The 17,200-nt window shown below is 48.3% G+C and overlaps 1 protein-coding gene and 1 long non-coding RNA gene across 3 annotated transcripts in view; one reads left to right on the top strand and one right to left on the bottom strand.

Annotated features, from left to right (window-relative positions):
• LRRC20 (leucine rich repeat containing 20) overlaps positions 1 to 12,898 on the bottom strand; it is a 77,042-nt gene extending 64,144 nt beyond the window's left edge. The window contains exons 1-2 of one of the 2 annotated variants that reach the window (XM_004680808.2): positions 12,826 to 12,884; positions 9,099 to 9,240 (exon numbers count right to left, since the gene is read on the bottom strand). In XM_004680808.2, the coding sequence (XP_004680865.1) occupies positions 9,099 to 9,180 (82 nt within the window). In that variant the 5' untranslated portion in view covers positions 9,181 to 9,240; positions 12,826 to 12,884. Of the gene's footprint in view, positions 1 to 9,098; positions 9,241 to 12,825 lie in introns of both variants that reach the window. The other variant, XM_012723965.1, reaches the window with a different exon arrangement.
• Positions 12,899 to 13,009: 111 nt separating this feature from the next.
• Positions 13,010 to 17,200, top strand: part of LOC105853505 — an 11,621-nt gene continuing 7,430 nt past the window's right edge. The window contains exons 1-2 of the long non-coding RNA XR_001145351.1: positions 13,010 to 13,076; positions 14,878 to 15,011. This is a non-coding gene — a long non-coding RNA (uncharacterized LOC105853505). The remainder of the gene's footprint in view (positions 13,077 to 14,877; positions 15,012 to 17,200) is intronic.

The raw sequence follows: 17,200 nt of genomic DNA, 5'->3' as shown, positions 1-17,200 counted from the left end.
TGCCTATGACTTATAACAAAAAGACCAAAAACAACATAAATTGTCAAGGATGTGGAGAAAAAGTAACTCATACACTGTTGGTGGGAATGCTAAGTTGGTACAACCATTTTGGAAAACAGTATGGAGCTTTCTCCAAAAAATTAAAAATAGAACTATGATATGATACAGCAATTCTACTTCTGGGTATCTATCTGAAGAATATGAAATCATGAACTCTTAAGAGTTGTATGCACCCCAATGTTTATTACAGTCTTTGTCACAATAGTTATGATATGAAAACAATCTAAGTGCTCACTGATAGATGATTATATAAAGAAGATGTGGTATATATACATAGTGGAATAATATTCTATTATTTAAAAAGGTGAATTTTTGCCAATTCATCAAAATAATGGCATTATAAAAAGTGGAATAAATCAGGAGAAATACACATATTGGATGATTACACTTATGTGTGGAATAAGAGGAAACAAAGCAGGTAAAAAGACAAAACAAAATAAAACAAACTAGAGGATTCTGATGACAGAACTGAAATTACCAGAGGGGAAGGAGGTAAGGGTAGGAGTGAGAGTGGAGGAGAATCCCATGAATGATGGTGTTGTTTTTTTTTTATTACAAAGTTTATTTTTACATCATTTTGCACATTTTTTTTCCATCTCGATTGTAATCCCCGCGGGTTTCCCATGTGTTGTTTTTTTTAAAGATAAAAATTCCACAAGATATCCCAGAGATATCAAAATCCAAATGGCACTATTTGGCCTCTGGCTAGGCAACAAGAGTGCCTTGCTCCTGTCTATCTTTCTGAATCATGACAGGACTCTCAGTCTATAATTATCCATGTTGGCTCACATAGGAAATTCTTGTACCCATCCCACACAAACTTTTAACAATGCAATGGGTTAAAAAATTGATAATTGGGGCCCTCCCTGGTGGCGCAGCGAGTTAAAGCACTGCACTGAGAAGATAAAGCCACTTCCGCATGAGTTCGATTCCCACCTGCCCCAGAGGTGACCACATGGCGCGGCAGACCTCTCCTGACCTGCCCGCTGCTCCCCTCAGCAGTGTACTTCTTCGATCTGCCTGTTCTGCTCCCCACTGTCTTTGGTGAAGCCTCTCGCCACCCCTGAGCCTCTGGCCTGTACCACAGTTCTGTATGTAAAAATAAATAAATCTTTTAAAAAAAAATTGATAATCGGCCTTCCCTGGTGGTGCAACAGGTTAACACACAGCACTATGAAGCTACCACTGCAGCATGAGTTCAATTCCCAGCCAGAGAGGTGGCTGCTCCCCTCTCTGCTCTATGGTGGGTCCACTCACCCCGCACCCTAATATAATTACATACAATCCATCAAGATCCATCTACTGTGAGCAAGAATCAAAATGAAACACAGACTTGGATCCCTAAGAACATCCTATTATAGGAATAGTAGTAAAGATGAAAAAAAGAATCATCAAATGATTATATTTAAGAGTGAAAAACATAAACAAATCACAATAATACCATTTCCTTGAGTTGTTTTTCGCAGTAAGAGGCAAAAATGTATTGCATCTGAAGAGAAACTGGAATATATTAGATTTTTGAAAGAATCATAGAGAACTTTTGAAAATAAAATTATGGACTTACAAACTGAAACTCAAGGGTTTAGCAAAGGGTGTAGCAAAGGGTTAAAGCACAGCACTATGAAGCTAGTGGCAGCCACTGCAGCACAAGTTCGATCCCTGGCCAGGGAGGTGACCCACATGGAGTGGCAGACCTCTCCTGTCCTGACAGCTGCACCCCTCAGCAGTGTATTTCAATTAATCTTCCTGTTCTGCTCCCCACTCTGTCTCTGGTGAATCCTCTCATCCCCCCTCATCATACCTCTGGCCTGTACCCCAGTTTTGTATGTATAAATAAATAAATCTTCAAAAAAAATGAAACTCATGAGATGGGTTCAAGAATAGATTAAAAACAAACGAAGAAGCAAATAGAGAAATAGAAGACAGGGCTGAAGAGGTATCTCAGGATGTAATTGAGAAAAACAATATGTCAGAACAATGGAGGTATGGAACAAAATAAAATAACATCCTCTCCACCATGGAATGGTGAGGCTGCAGAGGAATCCTAGGTGACAGATTCAGGGATGGGCCAGGACAACAAGCCAGGAACCAACAACTAGGAACTTCTGGGAAACATAAATAGATAGGAGCCCTCAGCGTTGGTAAGTACAGTCACTCATCACTCAGTGATACTTTAGTCAACCACCAGCCATGTGTATGACTGGTCCTGAGGTCTACACCCTCCAAGCTGGGTGTAGGGGAGGCTGAACCATCCGGGTTCGTGTAATGACACTTGTAATGACACTCTACGATGTTCTCACCATGATGAAGTCACCTAACAATGCCATTTCTCAGAACATTCCTGTCATGAAGTGACACATTGCTGTACAAAAGACGATACAAAAGAAGAAGATAAACAACAAATATCCTTGCAGTGCAGCACGACAGCCTGACACGCAGACTAAAGCTGGCGCCTTCCCTCCCAGCCCACCCTGGTCTTCCCACCTTGGGAAGCCAAGCAGGTCCTCCCTTCCCATCAGGCCTTTCCCAATTCCACTGGTGCAATCATGATCATTTCTTCTTTAAGATTTACTTATTGGGCTCTCCCTGGTGGTGCAGTGGGGTGGAGCACAGCACTGTGAAGCTAAGCCAAGCAGTGGCTGCTTCAGTGTGAGCTCGATCCCCGCCCGGAGCTGACCTATATGGTGCTCCAGACCTCTCCTGACCTGCCCGCTGCTCCCCTCAGCAGTGTACTTTGTTGATCTGCCTGTTCTGCTCCCCGCTATGTTTCTGGGGAATCCTTTCTGCCTCCGTAGTGCAGTTCTGTATGCATAAACAAATAAATCTTTTTTTAAGATAAAATAATAACTAAAATAATAAAAAAAAGATATGCATGCAGAACTGGGGTACAGGCCAGAGGTACAGGGGTGGTGAGAGGATTCACCAGAGTCAGAATGGAGAGCAAAGTAGGCAGATTGATGAAGTACACTGCTGAGGGGAGCAGTGGGCGAGACAGACAAGGTTTGCTGTGCCATGTGGGTCACCTCCCTTGCTGGGGTTCGAACTCCTGCTGAAGTGGCTGCGACTAGCTTTGTAGTGCTATGCTTTAACCCACTGTGTCACCAGGGAGGGGCCACAGTCATGATCATTTTTAAAGCCCTCTCCAAAATACAGAGTAGTCCAGGAGCCTGGCCCTGGCGAAGAGGGCAAACTGGCCTAACGGGCCCTGGCCAAATGTGCTGGGAGGAAAGGACATGCTCACACAGAGACCCCTCTGGGGTACGAGGAACCAGGGAGGCGCAGATGGGCATAAGACATTACAAAAACAACTGAGAGGGCCCTCCCTGGTGGCGCAGCGGGTTAAAGCACAGCGTTGAGAAGCTAAAGCCACTTCTGCATGAGTTCGATTCTTGCCTGCCCCGGAGGTGACCACATGGCGTGGCAGACCTCTCCTGACCTGCCCGCTGCTCCACTCAGCAGTGTACTTTGTCGATCTGCCTGTTCTGCTCCCCACTCTGTCTCTGGCGAGGCCTCTTGCCGCCCCTGAGCCTCTGGCCTGTGCCCCAGTTCTGTATGTACAAATAAATAAATCTTTAAAAAAAAAAAAAAAAAAAAACAACTGAGAGGGGGGTGAGGAGGAGAACCCGGCTCAAGGGCAGTCAGTCAGACTCTGCAAACTTATCGAAAGAGCTTAGCTGATCCTAAGGAGGGAGGAAGGGTTGGAAGAAAGCTGCTTCAATTCTGAGAGCAGGCGTGAGGCCAGATGGAGAGGAGCCACTCCTTACGGGGGTGAAGAGGCCTGCAGAGGGGAGGCAAGGCTGGGACCCAGAGCTCAGGTTGCAGGAGGTGCAGAGCTGGCTCCACAGTGCACCAGGAGTGCCTGGGGGAGCGGGAGATGCTTACCAAGGTTACCTCCCTGAGTAAGTTGAGAGCCTGCCTGTAACTGAGCTCTTCCCAGCTCAGCCTACACAAAGGCTCACCCACTGGGGGCCATCAACAGGCCAGGCCTGGTCAGCCCATGCCTGCGCATAGGGAGGCAGGGAGGGAAGCCTGTTTCACTCCCAAGGCCAAGGTCTTGGGGGAGCAGCCACCCCATCACTTATGTCCTTATGTCTGTTGTGGGAAGTATGTATTCTTTCCACCTTCCAGAGCGGCAGGTGATCCTTTCCCAAAAACCTACTCTTGTCTACTTGTAAGAATCATATGTCATCATGGAACATTTAGAAAATGCAAAATTGTACTTTCTAACATCTTGTTTTATTTCCTTCTAGTTTTTTTTCTATGTATATACATGTTGATATAATTAGCATTTTATCACATACAGAGAATAGAGGCCTGAGGTTTTCCCCAAATTACATTATACATGAGAATTTGCCAGACTTCTTTTATGCGTATGATAAAATTTTAGGTATCATTGTTAATGGCAACCTAAATCACATTGTATAGCTATAACAAATCTATTTAAGCAATTTTCTGATGCTGGTTGTTTAGGCTGCTTCAGATTATTTGTTGTTTTACATGGAAATCATATTGGGTTACTTGGCATTTTTTTTTAAGATTTATTTATTTATGCATCCAGAACTGGGGTACAGGCCAGAGGTGCAGGGGCAGTGAGAGGATTCACCAGAGCAAGAGTGGGGAACAGAACAGGCCAATTGACGAAGTACACTGCTGAGGGGAGCAGCGTGCAGATCAGGAGAGGTCTGCCGCCTCTCCTCCAGGGTGGGGATCAAGCTCATGCTGAAGTGGCTGTAGCTTCTTAGTGCTGTGCTTTAACCCACTGCGCCACCAGGGAGGGCCCCGTCTTGGCATATTTTTTAAAATTATTTCAGTTCCCACCTCCTCCAGAAAGCCTTCCTAGACTACTTCAACCCCGGCAATATCTCCCATCTCTGAGTTATAGCACCTGTAGCCTGTCTAACCCAGCTGACGATGGAGCCTGGAGCTTACTCATGACTGTCTGATGGTCCCACAGGGTCTCACAGCCCAGTTTCAGATGAGGTTCTACTGCACATGTCCCTGGGAGCCTCCAGCACCCAGCATCAAGGTGCTCAACACCTGCTTGGACTCCAGACCCCTCAGATGCAGAAGCCTGATCAGCTCCACTTGCCCGCAGTCTGGACCACAGATGGCCATGGTACAAAGTCAGTTTGACATTCTACATCTTTTATGGGCACTGAAGAGGCCAAAGGCCCTCTACAGTTCAGCCCTAACTTTACAGTCCTAGTCACGTCCACAGGAAATCTTAAGGTTTGGTCAAAACTGCCATGGCTGAAAAGATTTCACTCGTCCCCAAGCTGACTAGAGTGTCACTATCTCTGGTGCCAGACAGTTGGGGTTCCAATTCCAGGCACTGTGTGGTCAGGCGGTGTGGCCAGAGGCCTGGCTTGGCCTCCTCGGTGGGCAGAAGCCCCAGGCAGTGCAGAGGGGCTGGTCTCAGGGCCCCTCGATGCCTGGCACACTTCACCCCAAGCAGGGCATCCACTATCCACCCCCAAGCAGAAATCCCCTGCCTGGCCTGCGGAAGAACTGACATTGAACTGACATTCAATGTCTGGCTCACAGACATTGAAGTTTAGACTCTTAGATTCAACACAATCCTCTAGGATCCCCACTGCTGGGTGCCATCATCTCTCCCTTGAAGGGCGGCCACTCTGCAGAGTCCCCTCACCCAACTCCAGTCCAGCCCTACCTGCCTAGAATACATCTCCTCTACTATTTCTGCAATCCTCTGTCAAACAGCACCTCCCCCAGGGGCCTCCTTGATGGCGCAGGGGCTAAAGACAGCCCTGTCAAGCTATTGCCAGTCACTGTAGCACAAGTTTGATCCCAGCCAGCCAGGGAGCTGATCCACATGGTGCAACAGGCTTCTCCTGTCTCACCAGCTGCTCTCCTCAGCAATTTATTTCAGAGGATCTGCCCGTTCTGCTCCCCACTCTGTCTCGGGTGAATCCTCTCACCACCCCACAACCTGGGGCCTTGCACTGAATTCCCCATTCAAAGACAATGTGAAGACATCCAGCTGAGTCTTGACTGGCTGATACCTGCAGGAAGTGTATTGTTGGGGGAGGGACTTAGGCCCCACCTCTAGTCTTTGAGAAACAATTAAAAATATTAGCTGCCATTTATTGAGTTGCTAACAAACCAAGCATCTCACAGGTATTATAATTACTCCTCACCACCTTGTTGAGAAGGACATGATTACATCCCCATTTCATAGATGAGGAAAGCGAGGCTCAGAAAGGTTAAGCAACCTGCTAAGGTAGCTGGCTAGCAGGCAGTAGTGGGGAGACTCCAGTGAGGGAGGAGGGTCACATTAGTGGTGGAGAGCTTTGAGCTGTGGGGTCGATACAACCTTATTAGTGACCAGTGCAGGAGACCAGAACTCCTCACCCAGGGTCCACAACCAGGAGTTCACCAGCAGAAGGCTCCTCCAAAGTCAGTGACACACCGTGAGTTTGTTTGCTAACAGAGGAGCTCCTTCTCTCCTTTAGCTCAGTTCAGCAAACACCTTCATGTGCTTCCAAAGTGCCTGATACTTCTCTGGCTCTTAGAGGGTGAGAAGCAAAAGACCACAAGATTCCTGCCCTCCAAGGATACTGAATAGATGCTACAGAAGAGGAAGGGAACAAGGAGTGGGCTGGGTAGGACTGAGGGCTTCCTGGAAGAAGCGGTGACAAAGCTCATCTTGAAAGCTGAGTGACTCTCCACTTCCTGGGCCAGTACCCCTTGCCTCAAAAGCTGCCAGAGAAACACTGCCTTTCCAGACTCAGTATGACCACAGGCAGCAACCTCCATAGACATGCTCCTGTGTAAGACAGACAGACAGACAGACACACACACATGTGCACATGCATACACCTGTGTATGGAATTCCACTCCTTGCCAAAGACCCAGCACAAACCCACCTATCCAGTGGTACAGTCATCCCAGGGCAGGACTGGGCTTCTACCTCTGAGTTCACACACGTGCCTTGGCTCCACAGGGACACCACACTCCAGTGGCTTGAACACACACACAGATCATGGTCCTGCTCTCCTCCTAACCCTCGCACAAAGTGGGCAGTCCATAAACATCTGCTGAGTTTAATTATTTGGGATGGCTTGTTTAAATGCCTGTAGTCTTGGGGCTAACCACATGGGTTAAAATGCTATGCCCAAACACTACATGACATATATTTCAGCGACATCTTTAAAGATACGGCACCCAATGCAACGATAGTGAAGGCAAAGATAAATAGATGGGACTACATCAAGCTAAAGAGCTTCTGTACAGCAAAAGAGACATTACAAAAGACAGACAGACACCCCACTGATTGGGGAAAAAATTTTCTCACACAAAACTAGTGATAAAGGATTGATCACAAAGATATACAAAGAAATGATGAAACTCAACAAAAATAAACAACCCCATCAAAAAATGGGCAGAAGAGCTAAAAAGACACTTCTCCAAGGAGGAAATGCAGATGGCCAACAAGCATATGAAAAAATGTTCAACATCACTTGTAATAAGGGAGAAGCAAATTAAAACCACACCTCACCCCAGTGAGAATGGCACATCTTCAAACAACTAGCAACAACAAATGTTGGCGAGGATGTGGAGAAAAAGGAACTCTCGTGCACTGCTGGTGGGAATGCAAACTAGTACAACCACTGTGGAAAACTGTTTGGAGGTTCCTCAAACTGCTAAATATGGAGTTTCCCTACGACCCAGCAATCCCACTCCTAGGTATCTACCCAAAAGACATAAAAACACTGATTCAAAAGGTACCTGCACCCCCATGTTTACTGCTGCATTATTTACAATTGGAAAGACATGGAAACGGCCCAATGCCCAAAAGTGGATGACTGAATTAAAAAGATGTGGTACATATACACAATGGAATATTACTCAGCAACCAAAAAAAAAGAAACACATGCCTTTTGTAGCAACATAGATGGAGCTGGAAAAGATCATACTTAGTGAAATAAGCCAGAAAGAAAAGGAAAAATACTAAATGGTTTCACTAATAGCAGGAGTATAATGGACCAGGTGAGAAAATAATAATAATAATAATGAACAGTTATATACCAGAGATAATTTATGGGGGTGGAACGGGGAATGGGATCAAAAATGGTGGGGGGAGGGAAATGCACTGGACTTTGGTGATGGCACAAGGGTGATTTGGTGATGGGAAGCCCAAGGGGATTGCAACTGAGATGGGAAATTGCACAAAAATATGTAAAAATAAACTATTATATTATTTTAAATAATATTATGGCCAATTCAAAGCCAAGATTATCTGTTACCATTCAAGTGAAACAGTGGAGTGACAGGGGTCTCTCAGTGGTGTGGGAAAGGCCCTCTTTGCCTTCAACCCTCCACTTCCTCATCTGAAGGCCAAGGTTAGTGGTGCCTGGCAGATAACACCATCCTGGGACAAAATGACTCTCCTGAGGCTCCAGGCCTGGGTCAGGGCTGCACGGTCAGCCGATGCCAGCTATTGTCACCCGTTGAGGGGCACATATACACTCAGAGCCACTGGAACCCCAAGGGCAAGCAGAGAGCTCCTGGGGGGCAGGTGGACCCCTCCCCCACTCTGTTTACAAGCCTCTTCTATCATGATGCAGAGGGAGAAACCTACTTCACAAGGGGCCCTGGTATCCATGAATTAACAACCACAAAATTCTGTATCGATACTGTCTCTTACCATGGTTCCCTATGTCATTTCTTTTATTTCTTTTTAAAGATTTGTTTATTTATGCACACAAGAGCTGGGGTACAGGCCAGAGGTGCGGGGATGAGAGGATTCACCAGAGACAGAGTGGGGAGCAGAACAGGCAGATTGACTGAAAGGAGAGGAGCAGCGGATGGGACAGGAGAGGTCTGCTGCGCCACGTGGGTCACCCCACTCCCGGCCGGGGATCGAACTCGTGCTGCAGTGGCTGCAGCTAGCTTCATAGTGCTGTGTTCTAACCTCTTGCACCACCCAGGAGGGCCCTCCCTATGTCATTTCAAAACCAATTTCATAAACTACTCCTCAGACAACTTATGGTTGAAAAAGCCCTGCCCCCACTCACCCAGGGTGTCAGAGCCACTCTCCACCGTCTCGTTGACCTTCCTCGCAACTCTGGCCACCGCCTCACCCATCTTCTTCAGCATGCAGACACACGGGTCCTGTCGCCAGCCACCAGGCCGGTCTGCTGCTCACAGGGCCTGTGCCTGAGGAAGACACAGGGCTGTGAAGTGCCCGCCCACTAGCCAGGGAACCACCCCTGAGTCCCCCCTCCCAGGAAGCTGGACTGCAAAAGCCAGCAGGGAGGGGCCCAGGCCACTAACCTCCTCACGGGGGGCCCAGAGCCCAGGCCACATCCAACTTGGCCTCCAGAGTGACTGAGCTGGCCTTCAGAAGTGGGGGCAGCCCATCCCTATAGTTTCCTGGGAGGAGCAACTCATGTCACCTCATCAGACTGGGGGCCAGGCCCTGGAGCAGTGGCCAGGTGGCTGTGAGGCTCAGGTGTGCATTGGTGTGTGACTCATTTAAGAGGTGGAGCTTTGAGAAGGGGAGCAGAGCCAGCTGCTAGGAAGAGACACTTGTCCCTCCATCCCACGGTCTCTGAGCTGGTACTCTATCCCCAGCTCTTCAGAAATTTTTCCAGCTCCTTGTTCATCCCACCCACATCTGTCAGGATCCTCCTTCAGGCCAAGAAGTGGAGACACAAAGGCAGATGAACACAGCCCTACCTGGTCAGAGCTCACCATCTGGCAGGTGGGTGGTCTCTATGAACTCCCTTCCCACCTATCAATATGCAGGTAAGGTTAGTTTTAGTCTGCAGGCCTGATTTTTGGTGAGAATCTATGAGTTTATCTGTAAAACCCCAGGGGGGGAAAGAAGAGCAAGACAAAGAAACCAGAGAAGGGAAATTGGATCACTGGGGGGGGGGGGGGGGCAGAGGCTTAAAGAGGAGTGAGGAACACTATCTAAATTATTAGGCATTGAAGGACTTCAGGGACTCTAGAAACATCTCAGACTCCCTGTTTATTAGAGAAGGAAACTGAGGCCAAGAGAGAGGCTAACTCATCTGGCCAAGGTCAAAGTGAATAAGCATCAATAGCCCAGCCAATCCCCTTCTACATCCAGAGCCTTGGTGTAACAAAAGCTACCCACTGGGCCTCTGTGTACCCACTGGGCACAAGAGTTAAAGTCTTAGTGCTATGGAGCTATCTCGCCAGCCACTACGGCATGAGTTTGATCCCAGGCCAGAGAGGTGACCCATATGGTGCAGCAGCCCTCTCCTGTCACCTGCTGCCCCCCCTTGGCAGTGGATTTCAGTAGATCTGCCTGTTCTGGGCTCCACTCTGTCTCTGGTGAATCTTCTCACCCCCTAGCATTTCTGGCCTGTACCCTAGCTCTTGTCTGCATAAATAAATCTTAGGGGAAAAAAAGCACAGCACCAGAGGCAGCATCCACAGAGTACACACTTTGAGGTTGAGGTCAGTGCCCCTCTTTGTCCCTGCCTTCAGCTTCACCAACTGAGGAGTTCCAATAAGCTCACTCAGAGGGTCAAATGCATAGGAATGTAAAGGATGGACAGAAATGCTTGCACATACACACATGTGTCTGTCTGTCTGAGAACTGTCACAAGGAAAAGCCTAAATATGCTCAATTGGACAATCAGGACAAGGAAGGCCGGCTGGGGGCTGGCAAGCCCACCCACCTGCCTAGGGAGAATCAGGGGTGAGTTCATTACATGTGTGCCTCTCACCAAAGAGACTGACTCTGGAGGTCTAAGACACTGTGTAGTGGGAAAAGACTCCACGCTGAAGACAGACCTCATACCCAACTGCCATCGTTAGCTAAGACTTGGGAGAGATCCACAACTACTCTGAATCCCGGTTTCTTCATCTAAGTAGAAGATCAAAGAATACCTACTTCAGGGGGTCAACAAGAGGACTGAGCAAAATATCTATTGTTTTCTAGAGCCCAGGACATACACTCAGTGAAAGCTAGAGAGGATAAAGCAGCACCTGTGCAGACATAATGACAGCTTCTAAATGCCAGCTTCTGATTCCAGCTTCATACACATGTGACTTCACACAAACAATTCAGCGGAACTCATCTTTGAGGAATGAGTGGAATGTTCATCTCTCCACCTTCAGGAAGTCTTCCCTCATTGCCCCAGCCCTCAGGCTTCTCTTCTCCCTCAGTTTCAGTAGCACTTACTACTTTGGCCATAAACCCCTGAGTTGCTGATGAGCTTTTAAAAATACATATACTTATCTCTTCCCTTGGACTTCAGGTAGCTTGGGGCAGGAGCTGATCTATTCTGTGCTTTCCTCCTTGACTGTATAAATACATAATGAATGGTACCCCCAAATGGTGATGATGAAGCTCAGAGCCATCACTTGGGTTTCAAATCTAAATACAGGTCTTAAAATAAATCTAAAACATTGTCTAAATGAGAAGTCATAAATTCAAAAGTTGAATGGTGCCAGGGGGCAACTTGTAGAAGGTGGGTGAGGGTAAGCAGCAGGGCATGGTGAGGACTGTGGTAAAGTAAGGCATTGCCAATATGTGATTAAACAGGTCCAGAGAGTAAAGTAGGATAGAATAAATTGAATGCCAGAGATGGGGTGGGGGTGGGGGAGAGAGAAGTCCTGCTTTGCAGGAGCTGGCAATCCAGAATTTCTGTATTTACAAACTGGTTTTGCCTGGCTACAAGACTGGGAGAGGGGTGTCTTCTTTAGACCCTGACAGAAACCCTCTGCTAGGGTTCCAGCTTAACCTACCAGTGAGAACTCTACCTTATCTGAAGCCCCAGGGTGTGTGCAAAAGAAACGCTGTGACACCGCGGCCGCACCAGCTGCTCCTATATTTAGTTACTGGTGTGGTCACTTGGGAACTTTAGAGCCTGGCAGTCACTCAGAAGGGCAACTCGAGCCTCCTGAGCCATGAGAGCAAGCTCAGGCAGCAGGCTCCAGCTGGTGCTCTGGACCACACCAAGCGGAGGAACCTGTGGGCAGGTGAGAAGCAGAGGCTGGATCACAAGAAGCCCCGAAAGCCCACTCGAGGCCAGAACAGAAGGGACCCACTTTTCCACGCAACGGGAAGAAGCCTGCTTGGCCGTGAGCCCGACGGGCTGGAGCCTTGTTTGGGGGCCATGCACTCCCAAAGCTGAGCGCAGTGACCAGACCAGGGACCCAGCGCTTTGCGCATGGGGACGCCTCGCCCGTCTACGCCACCCTCCCGGCGCGCCCTTAGCCAATGGCTTCTCCCGCAGGCGGGGACTAGGGGAATAAAGCAGGCGGAGGAGAGATCATCTCTGCTGGTGATAGCAAAGGGCCAGGGACACGCGAGCTGCCCACAGACAGAGAAGCACGCTCGGGGGCTGGCACTTCCAGCTCCCCCGGGCGGAAGCAAGCCCCGAAAGTGTCACTTCAGGGACGAAATAGACAGCAGCTCCTCCCAGTAGGGGCTCCTCTCGCGGGAATGAAGGCCCGCTCGGGACCGTTTCCCAAGGCTCCCTATTTCCTGGCACCGCGTCCCCATTCCCCCGAGCCAATCCAGATGCAGTCTGCAACCAAGAGTCAGCGCGGCCCCTGGCCCTCAGGCACTGCAGAAGCCACAGCTGGGGCACCGCTGCTCTTTCCACCGGGTGACCGTGGGGGAGGGGAAGGTACACTACAAAAACGGGGACACTTCTCTCCCGCTTTCCCCCAGCCCCTCCAGGCTTAGCCTCAGACTAGGTTTACTTCTCGGGGCCCCAGCATGGGGCCCCGTTCCAGGCCGCTTTCTGCTCCACTTACGGCGACAATGCCTCCTAGCGCCCTGCGCAGCGCAGTCACGCTCCCTCGGCCACCGGCGGCGCCCCATGCAACAGCGGCGCTTCGGAGCCGGCGGGGAGGGGCGCGCGGAGCTGCGGTCTGTGCGCGCACGGCCACTCGGCCTATCGCCGCGCCACCACTGGCGCCGGGGCGGGGACAGGCAGCGCGCGCAGCCACCGAGCGCCCTGGAGCCGAGGCTGCGGGAGGGCGGCCAGCGCGCTCTCGCGTGCAGGGTGAGTCCGCTTTGTGTGTGGAGGGAAAACGCAGGAGGCGCGGAGATCGAGCCGGGAACGTGCAACAGATCCCAGGGATCAGTTAGGTCGAGGTTCCAAATTTATTTTTCTCAAGGGACTGAAGTTGAACTTACCCAGATCAGGTGCTTTGAAAATTGTGAAGATGGGAAATTGGAAACTTTTCTTGTGAAACCTTCAGATCTCCCCCCCCCCTTTTTTTTTTTTTTGAGAGAGAATTTTGGCTATACCGAGTTACTTCGCCTCTCTAAATTATTATTATTTTTTTTTAAGATTTATTTGTGCATATAGAACTCGGGTACAGGCCAGAGGCTCAGGGGCGGCGGGAGGCTTCACCAGAGACGGAGTGGGGAGCAGAACAGGCAGATCGATGAAGTACACTGCTGAGGGGAGCAGCGGGCGGGTCAGGAGAGGCCTGCCTCGCCATGTGGTCACCTCCGGGGCAGGTGGGAATCGAACTCAGAACTCATGAGGAAGTGGCTTTAGCTTCTCAGTGCTGCGCTTTAACCTGCTGCGCCACCAGGGAGGGCCACCTCTCTAAATTCTAAATCCGGATGTTCACCATAAAATCGGAGGGTCTCTGTGAGGATTCATTCCTGAAATGTCTAGTGCAGTGCCCACCAGCCCAGGGGGGAGTAGCTGCTTCCTCAGCTGCATGTACAGGATTGACACTATACACCCGACTAGGCACGATGAAGGAGAGAAAAGAGATGAAACCCCTACTCAACCAGTGAGGGTGCTCTAATAAACAGAAGCCTGGGAGAACACATTCATTAATTCTGCCTCTGGGGACAGGACAGTCTTATAAAGAACAGTTCCCCTGGGCCTGGATAGATACCCACCCAGCCCACCCAACCCTCCACAAACACACACCAAAAGAAATATGTCTGAACCCTTAATACCTTGGAAAGTGACGTTATTTGGAAATAAGGTTATTGCAGATATACCTAATAAAGATAACTAGAAGCCAGATAAGAGCAACTGGAGTTGGGTGTGACTGGTATTCTTCGAAGAGACCCAGAAAGAGAGACACGTTCAGAATGGCAAGAATGCTCAAGGACTGTGGGCAAGTACCAGAAGTTAGGAATAGGCAATGATCAACTTCTTCCTCAGAGTCTCCAAAAAAAGAGCCAACTCTGCCCACATCTTGATTTCAGACTTGTAGCCGCCAGGACTGTGAGAGGAGTTTTGCTTTCAGCCACTCAATTGTGGCAATTGTTACAACAGACTTAGGAAACTAGTACAATGACTGAGTGTGAGTATAACCAAGGCGATGAGAAGCATCTCTAAAGAAAACATTTCCAAACAGAATACTTGGTGCATGCAAAGCCCTGTCTTGCGGTATACCAGATGAATCAGACACAGACCCTGCCCTCAAGGGGTTACCACTCATGTGGTTACCTAGGTGACCATGTTTTCTCACTCTGCCTTCTCAGTTGGGCCACTCAGGCTTATCCCCCAAATTCATCGCCTCATCCCTGCCATGCATGTACCAGGTACTAGATATAAAAAATTGATTGTGCCCATATTGCCTACACTAAGATCCTTATTAATTATTCCAGACAAAGCAGACACTGCTGCTTCTGCTTCATTCAAAACCAGCCTTACATTTCTAGCCAACTTCCTCAAGTGGATGTCTTCTCCCTCCCACTAGACCTTGTGCAAACCTAAGATAGCAAGTATGTTGCTTCTATGCAGGGGGTAAGGACTCAGAGAGTATTACTGACCAGTGGCCCCTGCCTGGGGTTCTCCACATTCACAGCTTACCTGTCCCTTCTTCCAGGAATTTCGCCCTGGATCCTCCAGTTCCACATGGACCAGATACCTCCTTGCTGCTGTACCACCCTTCTGTTCCCAGTGTGTTTGCTTCCTCACCCAAGACTGCTTGATTTCTAATAGAACAGAGCTCAGCACATGGTAAGTGCATGTATCTGAATCATGAAATATCCCAAACTTACAAATCACTTAAAACTCCCACTGTGTGGTCCTTTGATTCACTAGCCCTAGCAAATGAATACAGTCTTTCATTTTCCATTCTATTCTCATACATCCTTTATCCTTACATCCTTTATCCTCATATATCATTTATCCTTTCTATGCATATTTGCATAGAAAGAAAACATGAAGTCCATGTGACATGTGTTAGCCAGACCACATGCATCATTCTATGCCTCCTGAGTTCTCCATCTGGGGCTGTATGTCAGCTTAGAGCTGACTGATCAACAGCCAGGAACTTGAGGTCACTCCAAGTCACTACTATCCTGGGCATAAGAGCAGTTGCCTAATTCTTTTTCCAGAAGGCTCTACCTTGTGAGAGGTACCCACCATAAACCCCCAACAGGTATTGCAAGGTTTGCAAAGGTGAGCAAGAATCAGATCTTCAAGATGCTTATAACTTGCTATGAGACATAAGACTAACCCCCAAAAGAGCTATAATAAAATCATTCTCAGGCTTGACCATTGCAAAACCACTTTCCTGATATTTACTATATCTGAGCCCCACACAATGGTGAGCTTGAGTCACTTGGATTTGGGCAGCAGGGCCAGATGCTGCAAGGAGGGGAGGAAGGGCTGAGTTTGGTAATTTGAAAGTTGTTTGTGAACACTGCCAGGGCCAGAACCCTATGACAATAACAAAACGCAAATAACACACAGCATTCAGTAGGCATTAATGTTATTCTAAGCATTTTATGCTAGTTCCTCCTATCATTTTCTTTTTTTAAAAGATTTATTTATTTATGCATAAAAGAACTGGAATACAGGCCAGAAGTATGGGGATGAGAGGATTCACCAGAGACAGAGTGGGGAGCAGAACAGGCAGATTGATGAAGTACACTGCTGAGGGGAGCAGCAGGTTGGTGAGGAAAGGTCTGCTGTGCCATGTGGGTCAGTTCCCGGCCGGGGATCAAACTCATGGCCTTGGATAGCTTCATATTGCTGTGCTTCAACCTGTTGCACCACCAGGGAGAGCCCCATTCCTCATATAATTTTCACAACAGCCCTTGTCACTCCTTCTCTCACCCCCTACTTCCAGTCTACTGAACTGTCCACAGCTGTAGTCACAGTGAAAATACAGATGTGATTTGTGGTGCCTTTCATCCTTCTCCTGAGCAGAGTTCTTCATAGGCTTCTCCTTTCTTTTCCAAACCTTTCTGGTGTGGAAATCCCTTTGGGGAAGAGATTCCCTTCTGGGTGGGGAAACCGCTCCTTCAAAGCCCGTGTTTTCCTTTGTAAGGACTCCCCCACCTAGACACCTCCCCACTCGTCACCGTGGCCTGAGTGAACCTCTTGTTAATGTCTACTGTCTTGAATCCTATTAAATTTTTAGAACTTAGAACTTCCAGAGGGCCAGGTTTTTTATTTTTCCCTAATCTAGGCCCAGCATAGGATTTGCATCTAGAACTAAACTGGTATTTTTTTAAATTATAGATCATATAGATGTTTCCTGATGAGCGGGTTGAGAAGTCATGAGGCAGCTTTATTAGTTATCTATGGCTGCATAACAAATGGACCAAAACTTACTGGCTAAAAGCACTTTTGATATGATGGTTTCTGGGGGGTGGAGGGCAGGAATCTGGGCACAGCTGGGTCCTCTGGTTCTAAGCCTCTCATTGTTTCTCACTGCCTCACAGGTTTAATTGGGGGGATCCTTTTCCTAGTTCTCTCACAGTATTGCTGGCAGGATTCAGTTCCCAAGAGCTGTTGGACTAAAAGATATCCCAAACCCTTACAAGTACTGGGCAAGATGCCTCCCTCAGTTCTTAGTTCTTTCCATCAAGCCTTCCACAGCATAGGAGTTGACTTTATTTGAGTGTGCCAGCAAGAGGGCAAGAGAGAGTATTATAAAAGAGAAGCCACTGCCTTTTGTAACCTAATCCTAAAAGTGCTATCTCACAGCATTCTAGAAACATTTCTAGGCCCAGACCATGCACGAGACAGAGGATCACATAGTGTGAGAATAGCAAGAGGTTGGATCATTGAGAGCCAGACAGAGCTGTCAACCATGTTGGTTAATACCAATATTTCTTAAGAATAGAATAGAATAGGGCCTTCCCTGGGTGGCGCAGTGGGTTAAAGCACAGCACTAGGAAGCTTAAGCCACTTCC

The sequence above is a fragment of the Condylura cristata genome, unplaced genomic scaffold (assembly GCF_000260355.1).
Source record: "Condylura cristata isolate star-nosed mole 26May11 unplaced genomic scaffold, ConCri1.0 scaffold00011, whole genome shotgun sequence".
Lineage (NCBI taxonomy): Eukaryota > Metazoa > Chordata > Mammalia > Eulipotyphla > Talpidae > Condylura > Condylura cristata.
Note: the sequence above shows the minus strand (reverse complement) of the source record. Positions and strands in the feature narration are given on the sequence as shown.